Raw genomic sequence first — 19,888 nt, forward strand, 5'->3', positions numbered from 1 at the left:
TTTACATATATCATAAATACACAGAAAGTAACGAGGGAAGTGGAAGCACACGGGGAACACAGCTGAGGACAATGACAGAGTGGGGAGGACACGAAACTGAAAACGCTGACACCAAGACACGGATCTGAAACATAACACAGACAGTACACAGAGACAGCAGAGAGCGAGAGAACACGATTGAAAGAGGAGCAAAGCACAATAACTCACATCACCATATACACAGTCGCACAGAGGACAACACAGAGGAGAAATCTAATAAACAATACTGAACAGAATATCCTAGGAAACCTCAACATAATGCAAAATATGACAGAAAACGCAGGACACTTAAACTGTTGGGTCAAAATGACCCAGGACCATGACAGGAACATCAATGAGCGCATGTTAGGATTTATTACACTACCCTGCATTGAGAAATAACAATTCAGCTGCTTTCCAAAATATAACTGACCTAAGCCCATTCAGTGATGTCCAGAAAGTCCTAATAAAATAATCTATCATGTACAGTTTTGCCCCCAAAATGTGATTTAAAAAAAGAAAAACATTCAAAATCAGTTTTTTGTGCTTTCTCAAATCCTAAACAGTGACAGTTTAATAATCTGGAGACAAAACATCATCAGGCACGTCTGATTTTTTTGAGTAGATCTTTACAATATAACCCATGCTGAGGTGGTTTAGGTTAATATCAGGTTAACTGGTTAACTAGCAAAATGAACAGGGTTTACATGGCCTACTGTACATTAAAAGATGGGAGACTAACTGATCCAAATGCCTGCAGGGAAATTAAAGTGATATGACTTCATTAGAAATAAAAGTGCACATTTCACTGGTGCCTACAGGCACAGTCATGTCTGGGCTTGAGCTGTAGTTAGTTTCTGTCTCTGCTGGTTTAACAAACATTAAAGGAGAGCTGAATAAAAGTTACAAATGTTAAAACACCTCTAACAACAGGATTAAATGAACGTTTCTCCCTCTGCTGGCAAAGGTCAACCTCAGTTACAGACACAGATCTGTGTACAGAAAGAAGTTCAGAGTATCCTCAGAGTAACAACTTTAAAGTCATGTTAGTACCAGGGCTCAGTCTGTTTAACTGAAACACACTGAAACTGAAATCACAGGAAATAAAACCACACAGAGAGAAGAGCTCTGAGCAGAAGGTATTATTTAAATAAATAAAAATGTGTTATAACTCATTACTGCAGGCCTGTGTCTGTCTTTATAACCTCATGTATTATAAATTTACATTTACGTGTATGTTGTTGGTAATCACTGTGTAATAACAGCCATGTGACAACTGTGACAACCCTCCAGTTAGGCAGTGGTACTCTTCACTCTGTAATAAGAGCTTCCTGGGATTGTCTTTAATCACAGCTGCATGTCTGAATGGTGACTTAGAGCCAAGCACACTACACAAACATGATAAGAAGCCAGATTTATAAACCTTTTTCTGTCAGACAGTGATAAGCTGTAATTGTGTTTTTTCCTTCAGTACTCACTTTTTTGATGAATCCAGTGTTTAGATCAAAGTCTAAATCAGATTAAACATTCAGACAAAAAAAGACTTCTCACAGCATTATGCATTATATTCATATTATATGTCGTTTTCAGTACACAGTAAAAATGAAATGTTACACATAAAAAATACAAAATAAATGTAGGACACATGTTACTGCAAAACTTTTCATCTGATTTTTAATGGCTCGTGACACTGCAGAGAATAATGAACAATAGGCTGGACTTTTGTAGTTCAACAAATAAAGGTCAAGGGTTAAACGTTACAGTAAATTAATATTTGTTTGCACTGGTGGGAGGGTCCTGCTCAGGTTTGAACTCAGGATCAGTGCAGCTAACCTAAATATTATCAAAACGTGTTGCTTCTCTAAATTAAAACACAATTTGCTATCACTGAATTTTCTATTATCACATCACCCCCTGCTGGTTGATGAGCGTGACGACGAGTGGGTTTGACATTCATTGGAATCTTTAAAATCCTGGATGACAACAGTGTTGACTCAGAGTTCAGCTGGAAAATTAAAGATAAACATTTTTTTTTAATTACAAGACATTTCAGGTGCAGGCAGGTGTTGTTTATGTTTTCTGCAGATCAAAACTCACCAACTAGAAGCACAGCAGAAACTAACAGACCAGCTATATGTCCAACACATGCAATCATGCTTCCTCCATTGCTGACGCTTTCTTTTAGACCTGGAGGTAAGAAACAGGTGTCAGCTGTCAGGTATGTGATCACAGACCTGAGGTCTGTACTATTTGCAGATCATGTCTATTTTGGGTCCGTCGACCCATGAACGAGTTTAGACATCTTGTTATCAACAAAATGCATATTACTAAGGATTATTTAAAAAACAAACATAATTTATTATGTGTTAGCCTATTATTTTGTTATGTGTTAGGTCATTATTGTATTTTTATTTCACATGTTCCTGTTTTTCTTTAACTGTTTTTTAAATTTTACTTAATTAATGTAGTAACCAGGTTACAAAACTGTCATTTCTTAAAGTGTGTTTAAACATTAAAAATGTTGAAATCTTTGTTAAAATGCAAAATAAAAATGTTTAAAGTATTTAGAAATTTTTTGAATTTTTTTTAAAGGAGCACAATGCGTTAATAAGTTTAAAAGAGCACTTCCATTATACATGGCTAATATTTTTTTTAAGTATCCTATTTTATTGTGAAAAACTTTGTAAGAGGAAGTGAATGTTGCTGTGATTGGTAGGCTGCTCTGAAGTGTGTATGTATGAACTGGACTATCTACTCGACAGTCTTCGTCGAGTAGAATTTTGTTTTAGTTCATGAGCTTACGCCATCTTGCAGCTGTCTGCTGATAGCTCTGCATTCCTTCACACAGAAAACATCCTACAGCAGAGCCTATAATGAATCAAAGTTTGACATTGAAAAGACATCCACAACAGCCCCTTCAGTGAACCAAAACTGGACATCCAAAAATTACCATATAAAACAACATCACTCTGTTGCTGAGTGGGTTTACTGTCGCTGCAAGATTTTCAATATTTTCTTTACAAGGAAAGATAGAAATCAGTACACTGATCCCAGCTTGTGATCAGTGCCAACCCCATCCCGTACACGCCCTCGCTCTCAGCTGAACTGATAAAACCTGGGTAGATGTTTCAACAGACAGTGTACTGGGTAAGTTCAACTTTCCTTATAGTACAGTAAACCCAGCTGCTTTCTACAAAGTCTGATCAACAACCAGGAAGCAGCTTCACCTCTGATCACACACATAGTGAACTCTACTCACTCACTTGAAGGATCAACAACAGTCAGATGGATGCTGCTGATGGGGGGAGTGGGAATATTAAGACTCTGCCGTTGACGGCATTTAACGACACGACAATGGTACGTTCCAGTGTCGTTAGCCGTCACATGCTTCAGAATCAAAGACACGTCTCCATCTTTGATCTCCCCATCCTGCAGATCTACCCGGTTCACAAAGGATGGATGCTGGTTGTCTGGATCAATTCGCTTCTCTCTGTAAAAAAGGACATAATCTGTCCCGAGGTCAGCCCTGCTCCACTCTGCTACGCAGATGGACGTGGTGTTGTTTGGAGCTCGACATGGCAGAGTGACGTTCTGTCCGGGCTCAACCGTGATGTTTCTCTGGACTGAAAGAGGAAACAACACAGAGCAGGGAAGTTAAAGGGATCAAAGTACAACTGTTCACTTCTCCAGCAGCCAGTATTCCCCCACACGTGCATGAACTCAAAGCACTTTATTAACAGAAAGGAAAAGGGCGATACAAAACTACACTGGGATGAACTAAAACTAACTCACAAGGAGGCACAGGGAAATCACTGGGAAACGCACACAACACTGTGGGATGACGCGACATGGAACAGAGGGAGACTTTGACATAAATACACAGAAGATATTGAGGGAAGTGGAATCAAACCGGGAACACAGCTGAGGAATTTACACATGACAGGATGGAGAGGACACGAAACTGAAAACACTGACACCAAGATGCGGACCTTAAACGTAACACAGGAAATTTAGAGAGACTACAAGAAACTCAAACTAAGACACTAAACTAGGGCAACTAAGTGAACTTAGAACAAACCATAATAGAAAATCACAAGGACACAAGAAAACTCAAAGTGTAAGATCCTGACACTGTTAATAAATATACTCTCTCGGGAGCGAGTTGTGTGTTTGATGTGCAGTGTGGATATATTTATATTTCACATTTGAAAACAAAGCCACTCTGTAAAAATATCCCTGCATTCAAAATGTTGCTGAAATTTGGAAACATGCATGTGCTAAATCTTGAATAAAAGATGTCACTGAAGGAAACATTTTATAATTATATAACATTATGAACATTTAAAGGGTCTCATTGGTATTTAGGGCCATATTTACAAAGAAACAAAAAAACTTGTAGGCTGTTAAAAAGGTTGGGGTGAGAGAAGGAAGACAGGATAAAGACATGCTGTGGAAGAGAGACAGAGGTTAATAACAGATATGATTCAATGCAGAGAGGTCTATTAACACATAGTGAGTGAGAAAGGTGTCTGGAAAGGAAAAACTCAATGCATCATGGGAATCCCCCGGCAGCCTACGTCTATTGCAGCATAACTAAGGGAGGATTCAGGGTCACCTGGTCCAGCCCTAACTATATGCTTTAGAAAAAAGGAAAGTTTGAAGCCTAATCTTAAAAGTAGAGATAGTGTCTGTCTCCCGAATCCAAACTGGAAGCTGGTTCCACAGAAGAGGGGCCTGAAAACTGAAGGCTCTCCCTCCCATTCTACTTTTAAATACTCTAGGAACAACAAGTAGGCCTGCAGAGCGAAAGTGCTCTAATAGGGTGATATGGTACTACAAGGTCATTAAGATAAGATGGGGCCTGATTATTTAAGACCTTGTATGTGAGGAGCAGGATTTTGAATTCTGGATTTAACAGGAAGCCAATGAAGGGAAGCCAAAACAGGAGAAATATGCTCTCTCGTCCTAGTCCCTGTCAGGACTCTTGCTGCAGCATTTTGGATTAACTGAAGGCTTTTCAGGGAGTTTTTTGGACATCCTGATAATAATGAATTGCAGTAGTCCAGCCTGGAAGTAATAAATGCATGAACTAGTTTTTCAGCGTCACTCTGAGACAGGATATTTCTAATTTTAGAGATGTTGTGCAAATGGAAGAACGCAGTCTTACATATTTGTTTAATATGTGCGTTGAAGGACATATCCTGGTCAAAAATGACTCCAAGGTTCCTCACAGTGTTACTGGAGGCCAAGGTAATGCCATCCAGAGTAAGAATCTGGTTAGATACCATATTTCTAAGATTTTCAGTGCCGAGTACAATAACCTCAGTTTTATCTGAGTTAAGAAGCAGAAAGTTAGCGGCCATCCAAGTCTTTATGTCCTTAAGACATTCCTGCAGTTTAACTAATTAGTGTGTGTTATCTGGCTTCATGGACAGATAGAGCTGGGTGTCATCTGCATAGCAGTGAAAATGTATGCTATGTCTTCTAATGATGCTGTCTAGGGGAAGCATATATAATGTAAACAGAATTGGTCCTAGCACTGAACCCTGTGGAACTCCATAATTAACCTCAGTGTGTGAAGAGGACTCTCCATTTACATGCACAAATTGGAGTCTATTAGATAGATATGATACAAACCACTGCAGTGCAGTACCTGTAATACCTACAGCATGTTCTAATCGCTCTAATAGGATATTATGGTCAACAGTATCGAACGCTGCACTAAGGTCTAGCAGGACAAGCACAGAGATGAGTCCACTGTCAGAGGCCATAAGAAGATCATTTGTAACCTTCACTAAAGCTGTTTCTGTGCTGTGATGAGCTCTGAAACCTGACTGAAACTCTTCAAATAAGCCATTCCTCTGCAGATGATCTGTTAGCTGTTTGACAACTACTCTTTCAAGGATTTGTAATACGCACACACAAATCTTTTTTACACATACAAAACTGATTTACAAGTACAAAATATTTATGACCACATTTTGAGCCCATACTTTTACCCTTTTCAGTTAAAGGCATTTCACGATTGCTGGATCTCACTCCTTATTGCTCTGAGTAGTCGGCTTCTTCAGCAGGGTTCAACATTTTGTTACTGTAATGTGCATGTTGCTGTATGCAATAACATCTGGACTTAAATTTAAGTGAGCGTTACTTTAACTTTTGGAAACAATGCTCACATCAGACGTTTACACCATGCAAATAAACAGATTAGCACTCACATATTTGTAACTGTAAATACTGCTGGTACCACAACGTTATTTTAAAGAAGAATAACCCATACAATTTAAGGATTCTAATGACTTAGTGCAATGCACTATACCTTTAAGGCTGTCAACCACAAAACATCTAAGGCAGGTAACTCTGAATTAATGTGCAGATATTTTGACCTTGATATCAGCAAAGTCCTTGCTGAGCATAATACCTGCACTTTTGTAAAGTGACCATCAGATTTCAAAGTAGAGCTAGGCAACAAAGCAATGATGATCTTGACTGGTGTAGAAATCTCTCACAGCTGACACACGGACCCAGCTCGACAGGCACGGGCTGCACTTACTTGGCATGGGGGCTAGCAACTAGCCTTAACACTAAGCTACCGAGTTGTCACTGTAACAGTCCCCCGGACCAGGGACGAAATAGAGGGAGCTTCGACAAGTGGTTTTTAAAAGGGTTTTTACTTCAAGATTCATTCAGAATCTAACAGTGCTGATGTGTGCCAATACACCTTAAAACTAGACAGAAACACAAAAATACATCTTCTTAGGTGGTTCTTATTAATATAAACTCAAATATAAATCAAATAAAGTAGCAATACAACAAAATATCAACTAAGCAGTCAAGTACAGCTTAAAGCATGTACCTTGCTCTGCCTTCCTTTCTTAATTTTGTCTTGTATCACGCTGCTTCACGCTTCATTGAGAGCTGCATTGTGGCACATGTGAGCCACAAAATTCGGTCTGAGCTGGAAGTGCAGCTTGTGGCTAACTACGTGACAGCTCCCTCTGCTGGACATTACCCATAGCTATGCAGGCTTATATCAAGAAACAAAAACTGACCTTTACAAAAAATTATGTTGCCGTTTATATTCTTCTAAATATTACAAAAAAAATACTTTGTTATAAATAGATAATACATAAGCTATAAATTATTAATTCAAAACATAATTTACAACTTTTTAAAATGTTTATTTATTTATTTTTTGTCTACATGCCTCACTCTGCAAACCTGATCTTCCTCTCGCGTTATAAAATAGTTTTTTTTCTTAACTTTTAGCACAAGTTTTAATGTATCCATGAATACAGACTGACAGGCATTTTCAAAAGACAGGAAAATATAAAACAGCAGTGTTATCGCATATTCACTCCTGCAGCCTAACAGTTGCAAACACACTTGTGGAATGAACTGGTTTCCTTGCTCAGACTCACCTGCAGAGACCAGCAAGACGAAGGCAGACAGCAAACCGCAGAAAAGAGACGCAGATGTACCAGCAGACATCTTTCCTCCCTCAGCCTTGAAAAACTTTTAACTTCCTCGATGACAGACGATTTAACCTTCAAGGGGGCGTGGCCACTGATAGAATCTAGAAACAGTGCATGAGGAGGAACAGATCTTTTACATTGAACAACTTTGTGCCCTTCACTGTTTCTCTGCGTGATTAAAAACCTCTGATATCTGTCACCCTCTATGTTGCTGTCTTGAGCCATATGTCATTTCTATATATTTTGCCTCCAAGCAGCCAGACTTTATTGTGATGTTTTAAAGTGGCCCTGAGCAGTAGCGGTTTTATATACGGGCGACACGGGCGGTTGCCCGGGGCGGCATCGTGGTGGGGGGCGGCATCACGGGCATCGGCAAAAAAAATTGCTTGTACTCATGCTGCCCCGACATCAGCCAGCGCATATTGGGAATGGCATAGGCACCGATCGGTTTTCTATCGCCCATTTGCTGGGAGTAAGGGCGCCCTCCGTTTTGCGAGGTGCACCGGCTGCTTGCGGCACAGGAAGGAGAGGGCTGGCTGGAGCAGCATCTAATAACCAACTCGCAAAATAAAAACAAACCAACAAACACGAAAACACCCGACATTATGATACAGACTTATAATTTGCACCGATGTTTTTTTTTTTTTCGAAATTCTATACGCGAAAAGTGAGCGCGAGAGCCCTCGGTGCGCCTGCTCGCTGCTGAAGTCAAAGTAAACTTTATTGTCATCTCCGCTACATGCAGTCCAGTATATAGAGAGACGAGACGACGAGGCTCCAGTTACAGCAGTGCAAGTAAACAAACAATATATATATAAGAAGAGTAAGAAAGTAAATATACACCTTAGGACTCGGGATAAATAACAATTGAAAATTTATAATTTACAGTTTGATGATTTAAAGTCTTACACACAACCTGTCGAAAGGGGAGGGGGCTGGCTGCTTCCAAGTAGAGCACATTTCATTCATAATGATGTAAATCCAAGCCCATTATGTTTTCATGATTTGAATCCTGGGTTGTGTGAAATCCCAGAAATACACCTTAGACAAAGTGAATCTGTGAACTAAGGTGTAGGTCTATTAGGTTATGTTGTGGTGATCCTCGAGTTGGGGGATTTGTGTTCATACTGGAGTGCAAAATTAAAACCAAGATGGACAAGAAAAGTTCAAAGCCATCAGGTGCTCAGTTTAGAAAAATTAGAAAAGAAGAGGAGGCGAAACAAGCAAAAGATGCAGGTAAGCAGATGTGTCATTGGATAATGTCAGGTCATCCTGAAACAATCAGAGTCAGAATACTTTATTAATCCCTAAGGAAATTATGTGGGTTACAGTTGCTCCAAAAAGAAATGGTAAAAATAGCAACAGTAACAGACTAAACTCCAAACAATATGTTACAGATTTTAATATTAATTAGTCATTGTCAATTGTTGATTTGTCCTGTTCTCATTGTATGACGAATTATGATGGCTGTTTGGTAGCTGTTTGCATACAATGCATACTCTCTCTCTCTTCATATGTGTGTGTGTTTCTCTGGTGAAATTCAGTATGGTTCCGACAACAGTTTTATGTTAATGTATAATCCTTAATATGTTTTATGTGTGTGTGTTCACTAGCACGCTGTCGCCAAAACACATATTTTTTTGCAGCTGCTTAAAACAGATGCCATGATGTTTGTTTATTTGTCTAAGTACTGATGATAATGAAAGATTTACTTGATTGGTGCTTGAGTTTCAGTAAAACCATGAAAAAAAACCCCTGAAATCAGCATGAAAACACTATTTAAAAAATAGCTTTTTCTGATTATTACAAAAAATAGTTTTTGTGTCCTGTTTTATTCATTTGGGCTGTTTGCACTTTCTTAGCAAACACCACAGCTGGTGCAGAGGAACCTGCATTCAGGTTTGATGTGCAGCAGCAGAGTGAAGTGCACAGGCCTGCAGGTAACATGTAAACACATATTTGCAGTGTACTGTAACGCTGCGGTGTCACCAGACTTCTGTAGAAATAAAAAGTGGAATGTGTACATGTTATGAGTGGACTCATTGTTCTGCTCCTTGAGATGAAGATGTGTCCGAACTTGAGCTGAATGGTAAAGTCACACAAAAACACGTATGCTCTTTGTTTGTTTCTCACTTTAACTCAACACTCAGTCAGACAAACAGGAGAAACTGTTCTTTAGTTTAACCGAAATCTGAGCAACTTTCTGTGGGCTGAATAAGAGATAAAAAAAAAAAATGTAACCTTTTCTATAAATTCAATTAAATTCAGTGTTTGTTTTGGGTTTTTTCTTTTTGTTTGTCCCTAAGTGAACCTCGTTCAGCAGGTTCAAAACGATGGAGTTATTATGCATCATGACTCGGTGGAGCAGCCCTGTGTATGACTTATGGCTGTCTCTATAAAACCGTTACCTAGGTGGAGGAGGTTTTCTAGTGTTGATGGTAATATTTTTTCCAAGTTGGAGCACATTCCACAAACCTTAACCTTCAGTTTCACCTTTCAAGTTCAGACCATCCTTAGCATCAGCTTCAGCTGTTGCTGCTTCAGGGACGTTGACCTTTTTATATCATGTATCTTCTGTTGGACTGTTTACTAATTATTGTATTTTTGTTTTCCTGCTCATTTATTTTGCAATGAAAAACTTGCTCATTGCACTTTGTCAGTGCATTAATGTTAATAGAGCGCTTACAGCCCGACTCACATCACAGGACTAATGTGAAGTGAGATAATAGTTAATCAGGGCAAGCAAATCATTTTCATTACAGTTATATGTTTGTAACTAAATATAGTAATTTTGTCACAGGCCTCAAAACAACTTTGGGAAGCTCTTGCGGAGGAAGCTTTTAAAAGGAAGCTGGCCCAGGCTCATAAAGGACAGGTGGAGGCACGGTTGGCTCCATCCTGTTGGCTAGTTGATCCCCAAAGCCCAGCAGTAAAGCTCAGTCTGGTGTTCTGAGGGAACCATACAAAAGTATAGCCACCAGGACTCCAACAGGAGCAGAAGAGACAGCTGCCAGTTGGCTGTGGGTTACAAGTGGTGGTGATTGGGTAAAGCTGCTGGGACAGGGCTGGATCGTCAAGGTAAGGACGTGTAATGTTGAGAGGCCCATAGAAACATCACTTATAATGTGTACCAGTATAACCACTAGATGCGCCTTTCAACAGATCAAAGCTCACTGGTGTCAAGTTTGTCAGTGTGGCAGGCAAGGGTAGGACCCGAACACAAGACTCAGAGGAGGAAGTAAATAACTGAAGCAACAGCTCTATTTGCTGTGAAACGGAACTAAAAAATAAAGTACAAAGAAACACTAAAAGAAGCAAACAAAAGATAAACTAGAAACAAGGACTCTTGTAAGCAAGGAACTCGTGACTTGGCATAAACGAGAGAACATGAAAAATGCAGCAACAAGCAGAGGGAGACTGAGGACGTAAATATACACACGATAACGACAGGATGGGAAAAGTGGAAACACAGGAGACACAAATCAGACATAACGACAAAGGGGAAGCGAACCTGAACAAAGTGCATACAGGACAAGAGACAATCAAAATAAGCCTGGAAACTCACTGACAGAGACTCTGACACACAAGCTGGACAAAGAAACTGGGGAGACAAGAGTAAACACAGGGACAAGACTGACTAAATATAGGAGAAGATTAGACAACTAAGGCCACTAAGAACAGAAGGCTACACACTTTAAACTTGGCAAATGAATAACCAGGAACCTAAGAATTGTAATAATTTTTTAAAACGAACAGCACAATGTCCAGAACTAGAAAATACTGAGTCACAGACCTAATGAGACCGGCAGTTTGTGGCTCTGTCTGCTACTCCCGGCACCCAGCAAGGCTGTTTCAATCTGGGACTGATGGGTCTCGCTCCATCCACCAGCAACCCAGAACACATGCAGAAGAAAGGCTGAGTAAAGGGCAGAGGTCATCGCATCATGTGATTAATCAAAACAAAGATCCATAGCTGACATCATTACATTTTTATTGTGATTTCTTCAAGATTCACAAGCTTTATTGTCATATACACCAAAAACACAAGTGGTTACGCAGAGCAACGAAAGTCTTGCTTTGCCAGTTCCCTTCACAAAACTAAATAAATAATAAATAACAACTAAACCCAAAGTAAACTTAACTCTGAGCATAGAAAATAATAAAATAAGTGCTTTGTAGCATTTGTAGCTTATCTGTAGGTGTCAGAACTTAAAGTGCAAGTAGTTGCAACACTGTCACAGTGGTAACATACAGAGTATGCAATATTTAAAATGTTTATATTGTCTAAAGTTGTGTTATGTTGTATATAAAGTACAAAATTGCAAATTTACAGGTCAAGGTTAATTCAGTTCCACAATAAGTAAGTGATTCAGTAGCCTGATAGCCTGTGGATAGAAATTGTTTTTTAGTCTGGTTGTGCTTGCTTTCACACTGCTGTAGCATCTGCCAGATGGTAGGAGTGTGAACAGTGTGTGCTGTGGGTGGGTGCTGTCCTTGATGATGTTGTGCGCCCTTTTTCTGATCCGAGTGTAATAAATGTCCTCTAGTGGTTGAAGGGGCGCTCCATAGATGAGTTGTGCCCTTTTAATGACACGCTGGAGAGCCTTCCTGTTCTGATTGGTGTAGTTCCCGCACCACACTGTGATGGAGTTTGTCAGGATACTCTCCACTGTGCAGTTTGGAGGTAAATCCAAATTTTCTCAGCTTCTTTAGGAAGAAGAGCCGTTGCTGACCTGCTGTGTGTTATGGGTCCGTGTGAGATCCTCAATGAGGATGTTGGTGCCGAGGAATTTGAAGGTCTTCACTCTCACGCTGAACATTTCATCAGCTGATAAAATTAAATGAATCAAACAGAATTCAAATAGACCTGAGACAATCAGGACTCTCACACATTTAACCCTTAAGGACCCACAGTGACACTGGTGTCACTGCCCCTTTACACTTAGAGACTTGGTTATATATGATTCATTTGATATAAGACCCCCGTAATTTTCATGAAAGTAGAAATAGGTCTTAAGGGTTAAGCAACCCGATAACAGAGTCTATGTTTTCTAATAGTTCTGTCTGTTCTTTAACGCTAGCATCCTTCATCCTTCAACTTCTTCTACTTCTCTAATACTGATTAAATACATGTTTTATGACCATTTGTACTTCAGATATAAGGGGATTCAGGTCATGCTGTTTCCTCTGGGAGTTAAAGGTAGACTGTGCCGGTGTTTTCATCTGCAGTTACTTTAACATGGCGCAGTGTGTGTTTTGCTTTCTTTGGGACAGGTTCAGCTGGATTGCAGTGCTGTAACAACATACAGAGCAAACACTTTTTTTTTAACCTAATGTATAACAGCACTACAGCAGATTTAAGCCTCAATAGAAAATTATCAAATTCTTTTAAGACTGTCCAAAATGCTTCATCAGGTCAATATGACTTTAATAATCCAATTATTAATAATCCTTATCATGCTGCCAAACATTTCAGACTCCAGACCATTTAATGACATATACAATATGTGTGGACAGATGTGAAATCTTTTTTCTTTTCTTTACTGAACATAATGTTTTTTGTTTTCCTCCCACATGTGATTAATATCAGTTATGACATGAATATAAACTATAAGCTATTTTTATCGCTTGTTTTTATGTGAATGTTTGGGTTTGATTTTTAAAGTTGTCAACATCAGAAAACCATTCATTTGTTTTTTATTCGGTACAGAGCAAACAGCACTAAATATGACCTCTTTCTATTCTCCCAAATAGTATCACAACAACTTTATATGGAGGCTCTGAGGCGCAAAACAGAACCTCTTTTTTAAACTTGGACCTCCTGCAGCATCTGAACCGCTCCAGTGAATCCAGCCTGCAGCTTTAATGTTGGTTTAAACAGTCACTGCTGTGTGAGTGCGAATCAGAGGCTGACTGAACTGACTGTGAATGAAAAGGTTGGATAAATACAGCCAGCAGGGGCCAGCACTCTGACTAGGGATGGGTATCGTTTAGGTTTTATCTGATACCAGTACCAAACCGGTACTTTTGAAACGGTGCCGGTGCTTAAACGGTGCTTAAAGAATGAAGAACACAAAATTGGTCCAAAAACCTCTCATGTTCAGCTGTTTTTTTGTAAAAAGATAACAATGTTAACCTTTTCTGCAGCTATGGGGCATATATGGTATCACTCTTGGCTGGAAGCGGTGCTTAAACAATGGAAAAAACACAAACTTTGTCCAAAAACCTCTCATGTTTAACTGTTTTTTTGTAAAAAGATAACAATGTTAGCCTTTTCTGCAGCTATGGGGCATATATGGTATCACTCTTGGCTGGAAGCGGTGCTTAAACAATGGAAAAAACACAAACTTTGTCCAAAAACCTCTCATGTTTAACTGTTTTCCACTTTTTCTTTGGTCATTTTAGCCTTTTTGGCCAGGGTGAAGGGAGTATCTGCCATCAAACAAGAAGACAGCCGCATGTAGTTATGATGATGTTTGCTAGTTCACCTTACATGCATTAATGTAATAATGTGGTTAGCTTACTCAACGTAAATTACACACAAACAACATTAAGCGACTCACGCAGAGAAGAACGGCTGCTGCTGCATCATCATCCTCATCATTTCTGCTACACTGGCAGGGCTAGGGGCCAGGACTCTCCTCTTCGGATTCTTGTTGCTAACTCCGGGTCCGATAACAGGCACCACACCCGCAGTAGATGTGCTCGGTGTGAGGTCTCACAGCAAGCTATCAAATACGGTGCATTTCTCGGCTTTTAAAAAAAACGCTATCCGTCGCCAGGTGTTTCATCAGATTTGAGGTGTTACCTCCTTTGACAGTATCACAGTATCAGCTTAAAGCACTTGTTGCAGGCTGCTGAGTTTGCATATTTTGCTGTGAAGTACAGCCAGACTTTTGACCGCTTAGCCTTGGGTATTTTTAATCTGTAGCTCTGCTCTAAAAGAACGTACTTACCTGGCCCCGCCTACTATCCTCGGAAATGTAAAATGATTGGCTAGAATCTAAAATGTATCACATCTCACATCATCACAGCTCAGGAAAAAAAAGCACCGAAATGCGCGCTGCTTTTCGGTCTGGTTACTACCGTTTATACCGGTACCCATCCCTAACTCTGACTTTGTTTATGTTTATGTTTATCCTTGGCAAACATAAATAGAAGAATAATATATTCAATCTATTCATGCTGACTGTATAACACATTTCTTCTATGTGTGTTGCATCTGTACTTCTTGCACTTGTTATATGCATGCTGTGTCTTCCTGCACATTCTGGACACACACACTGCAGCTCTTCTTCATGTTGGATCTAGAACACATTTCTCCTGATCCGGCTGAATTTGTCGGTGGAATCTGTGATTAAGAGTTTAACGTCCTGCATATGTTGCCTGCACATGAGTAACCATCATTTGTGTTGGCCCTGCATGCAAAACATTGGCAGTCATGCAGGGTGGATCATTCCTTGAAAACCATCCAGTTTCACCATTTATTGATTTTTTTTGTTCTTTCCTCGATGGGCTGGAAATATAAACAGGAACTATCACTTTTCTTTAATATTTGTTTAAGTTATGTCTTGAAGCACAGAATATTATATGCACATTTATATACCCAAATATTATCAGTTCTTTGATCTAAGTGTTCTTTCAGAGCGCTGCAGAATTATTGAAAGTGTCAAAAACAAAACAGAGTAAAAAAGTACAGCATCACTTCTTCACTCACAGCAGGCAACAGCTGACCCCAGGCCTGCGTCTGAGTGCAATGAGTGAAAGAGGTGTTCCTAATAAACTGGCTCCTCCCTCACAGCTGTTTGCAGACTAATAGTGAGCTCTGGGAGTTTTGTAAATACAGAGTCTAAGCCCGTCTTACTCAGTCCTCCTCTATCCTGCAGACACTGAGCACAACCTCAGCAGCAGCTCAGCAGTAAAATGTGGATCGTCTCCTGCGTCCTCATTGGCTCTCTGGCCTCTTCTTTGCCAGGTGAGTTCCATGTGTGTTCATACTGCCATCATTTTAAAACTTGAAACATGATATTTATTCATTTTTATTTTGAAAATGGAGTGTTTATTTAACCTACTAACAGAATTTAAAATAAAAAAAATCTATATTAATTTGCATATTTTAATTTTTATCATATTTGCTAACGTCTGACATTTTTTTAAAAAGTCTATTTCTTTAAAAATGGTGTAGGAGTCTCAAAAAAATAACAAAAATTTAACTAAGAGTTAAGAAGTTATTCATCTGAAGGGCCGGGTCATTGTTCAGGACACTCAGCAATTATTTTTATCAATAAATATCTTTAATAATATTAAGTAAAGAACAAATTCAGGAGACAGAGTCTCCAATAAAAACAAGTTAGGATGCCAGGAGCTCCTTTGCATTGTTTTCTAACCAGGTTTAGGATTTAAGATTGTAAAAATGCTGGAATAAAGTTGTTTCTTGCTTCCTTGCCCATCAGTGTACCATGAAGACCATTTGTGTCTGCTCCATGTGGTCTGTGGGATCTTACAGATCTGGTTTCTGAAGTACTGATTGATCAGTGAGGGTTTGGACCTATTTATCACTGACCTCAGGCGTAACTTGTATCAAAGAAGATTAGGTTCGCAGCATTTGTTGTCATGGTGAAAATAGTTTAAAATGCTGAAAACACTCAAAAAAAGAAGATTTTCTGCTTCAAACAGAAAAAAATATTAATTGAAGACTGAGACCAACTGAAAACCACATAATTCTGTAAAGGTCGATAACAATGAAAGAAAAGACACCCTGGCTTCATGCTTCACTACGTTAACATGTGGACTGCTTTGTGGATGTGACTCATATTCAGTCCTTTCTGTAGCCTCCATAAAGCCGCAGGGGTTTCTGGTAATGGATTTTTTTTTTTTATCTATGCCTTTATTTTACATTTCATTTCTTTATTACTTGTAAGTGTTGCTCATTCAGAAGTATTTTTTTTGATGTTCTGTTTGAACTTTTTTAGTAAACATGAGGAGGAAACTGTGTCAGGTTTATCTCACAGGATGTCTGTTTCTGGTTTGGTGGATGGATGCACATGAACGATTTTCGCAGACACTGTCATTTCTCCAGGAACACGAGATGCTGCAGCATTTTGTGAAAGTCGCATGACTTTGATAGAAGTGTCATATGTAATCGATCTAGTCTACTTTTCAAGTAGGTATATGCCCTGTCACCTCAGTTCTTTTCCCCGTTCCTCATTTTTCTTAGTTATTTGCATATTTGTCACATTTGAATGTTTCACTTTATCAAACAATTTTAATTTTAGTCAAAGATAAAACAGGTAAATAGAAAATGCTTGTGGAGGAAATTTGGCCCACTCGTGTTTGCAGAATTGCTTGAATTCAGACACATTGGAGTGGGTTTGAGCATGAAGAGCCTGTTTGAGGTCATGCCACAGCATCTCATTTGGATTTGAATCCAGTCCTTTAATGACTGTGTTTGCTTTATTTTAGACAATCACAATCACACCACCACACCTCCACCTACATCTGCCTCCGTCACTCCTTCTCCATCACTCCTTCCTGTGTTGTCATCTATTGGATCAGTGTGTGCTGTGGTTTTGCTTATGTTAGTGGTTCTGGTGGTGAAACGATGTGTATGTGGAAAACCCAAAGGTAAGATTATTACATTTTTTAAAAATAATAATTTTCAAACATTTTATAGATTTATTTTGAAACTTGTAATAACAAACATGTCCAACACTTTTATGTCCAACCAGTAAAATACATTGCTGTTCATTTTCTTCATTTCAGAGGATGCAGAAGAAGTTAGAGAAAATGACATCACAGATGGCGTCATATACAGTGAAATCATAACCGCAAATCATCAACAGCAGCCAGCCAGACAGAGCCCAGGTAGTGTTTTATATGCTGAGGGTCCATGTTGCTATCTTTATGAAGTCCAGTGTCACTTTAAATAAGTTACAGGGGAAGTTAAAGAAAAGAGGAAAGGGAAAACTTGATTTAAACATTAAAGAAATTCTCCCCAGAACTCCAGAGAAACTCAGATTCTCACCAAGACTCTCTGAACATTATAACCAAACCCCATCAAACAGCCAGTTCATTATTTCAGATCATATATTTTCTACATTCTTGTGTGTCTTCCTGCAACGTTTGAAAGCTCATTTCAGCTCTCGCCTGTTCTAGCTGCAGTGATGTCCACTGTGTGTATTTATCGTGCAGAGAGCGATCCAGCTGCAGTCTACTCCACAGTGAGGAGGGACGACGTCACTTATGGACAAATCATCATCAAAGACAAGAAAAAACAGTCAAAGAGGAGAGGTGAGGTACAACCACTCTGCTTTGTCTCTGCAGACCCCCCACAGCTCACAGTGGGGCTTTATCGTGAATCCAGCCTTAGAGGCTCTTGGTCTTAAGCTAAAGATTGTTTATTTTAAGCTGAATCTCTTTAAGTTTCTAACTTAGAAACATAGAAATTCTGCTGCTGTATTTTAAATGGTATCAGAGCAGCTAGAGTCATGTTCACCACATGACCAAAATGACCTGATCTGCACATTTCTTCTCTAACAGCAGCAAAGCTATACACAGTTGCCGATATAGAATCACCACACTGCTAATACTTTTGTCTTTTTTAACAAATCTTTGTTTTGGATGGAATTAGACCAATTACTATCGGGTTAAGGCCACACCAAATGAGAAATATCATAAAAATGGTTTATTACCCAACATTTCTATTGATGTTCTTCAAACTTTACAACATTATACTGGGCCCTGGGTCACATGAGTCATGACTTCAATACAACGTCACAGTGAAGCAGTAAAGTTTCCAAAAATCCCAGTCTGCATGAACACATGTTAAAATCCTCAAGTTTATATAGCTTGTAGATTTCTGCTAGTTGTGCTCCAATCATATGGGTAAAGATAATAAAATACACAGTTGTCATATATAATTCTTCAAGATCATAGGTCAAGGGTCAGATGAATTAGGAAAAAGCTTTAGTTTCCATTCGGTTATCAGTTTTTTTCTCTGTTATGTCACTTTTCATTGTAAGAATCGAACAAAAAGGCTGCCAGTATGACCTGTAAAAACCTGCAGCCTTTTTTAAAATTTGCTTCATTGTGCAGAGAGTGATCCAGCTACAATCTACTCAGAAGTGAGAACCAGTTATGAACAAATTGGCTTCAGAGCAAACAGACCTGCAGGTACAGTTATTCTTCACTATAAGATGATTAGTTTGTTTTCTAAAAGGTTGAAATGATCCTTTAAAGTGACCAGGAAGTGTATCTGTAACATAAACACAGAGCAGGTCCCGATCTGCGGTTTCTAGGTGAGTAATACAGTCAGCACTCTGCTGAGGCTCATTGTTTCTTTTTCCATAAATTACTAAACCTAAGCATTTCCTGCTGGCTTTCTTTCAAATTAAAAGTTAATTTATGACAGAAAGGCTTTTAATGTGAAAATGCTGGAAGAAGTACTGAGCTTCATTCATGGCGTTTTGACATTGATAAGGACAATGATTTTTAGAAAGATGAACACCCTGCCCTAAAAATAACATTTATATTATTTAAACTGTCTGAGCTCTGATCAATAATCTTTCATTTTGATGACACTCAACAGTTCTTTTGTTGTTTTGTTGCGATTTAACTGCATATAGGTTTGGTTTTGTGCAGAGCTGTGGGTTGAGCTGTGCATGTTTGTGTGCTCAGATTTTCTGGAGCCAGAGGTCATTTACTCCAATCTCCAGTAGTCGACCAGTCCAGCCAGTGGAGTCCAGCTGCTCTTCTCGTGTTGTCCTGTGGGTTTCATGAAGATGACTGATGGAAAATTTGAATTGACCGATAAAACATCTGTCTTCAGTTCAGATAGGAAACAAACAAATTAACTGCAACCACAGACTATAAACAGCATGAGCATCGCTACATTGTGTGGGTTACAAGCAGCAATTTATATGTCAGCTTTCAGAAACTCAATGAACTGTTTCATTATTAAATTAAAAGCATTCTGTGCTTTCAAACTCAAAATCATGAAATTTGGTTTGATGAAAAAGAAAACATTTCATCATGTTTAGTCAGTTTAATTGAATTAATTGTTTGATTGAAATAATTCAACTCAGTCAATTCAGTTTCATTTGTATGGCAAATAAAAAGATCACAGTCAACAACAGTCGCCCCGGGGTGCTCAAACTGGACAGCTCCCATGATCCAGTTGATTACAGGAAGTGTCAACATCTTTCACAATAAGAGCATGGAAATTAAGAAAAAAATTATAGAACCACAGCTAATCATGCTTCCATTAGATAGCATGTATTTTAAATGTGAAACATAGAGACAACGAACATAAAGAAGAACATAGACATGACGTTAGTTTTGTGGTTTATAAAGGCCTTCAGAGTCTGCTGCCATCTACTGCTAGTACTGGGTATTAG

General features: G+C 38.9%; 1 protein-coding gene across 1 annotated transcript; it reads right to left on the reverse strand.

Moving 5' to 3' along the window:
- Positions 1-1,679: 1,679 nt before the first annotated feature.
- Positions 1,680-7,512, reverse strand: LOC102796733 (hepatitis A virus cellular receptor 2 homolog). The gene is made up of 4 exons (XM_006808555.1): positions 7,440-7,512; positions 3,282-3,641; positions 2,116-2,205; positions 1,680-2,023 (listed from the first exon to the last, which is right to left on the reverse strand). The coding sequence occupies exons 1-4, from the start codon at positions 7,507-7,509 to the stop codon at positions 2,013-2,015; spliced, it is 531 nt and encodes a 176-aa protein (XP_006808618.1). The 5' UTR covers positions 7,510-7,512; the 3' UTR covers positions 1,680-2,012.
- Between the last annotated feature and the right edge of the window lie 12,376 nt (positions 7,513-19,888).

The sequence above is a fragment of the Neolamprologus brichardi genome, chromosome 3 (assembly GCF_056152115.1).
Source record: "Neolamprologus brichardi isolate AB-2024 chromosome 3, ASM5615211v1, whole genome shotgun sequence".
Taxonomy (NCBI): Eukaryota; Metazoa; Chordata; class Actinopteri; order Cichliformes; family Cichlidae; genus Neolamprologus; species Neolamprologus brichardi.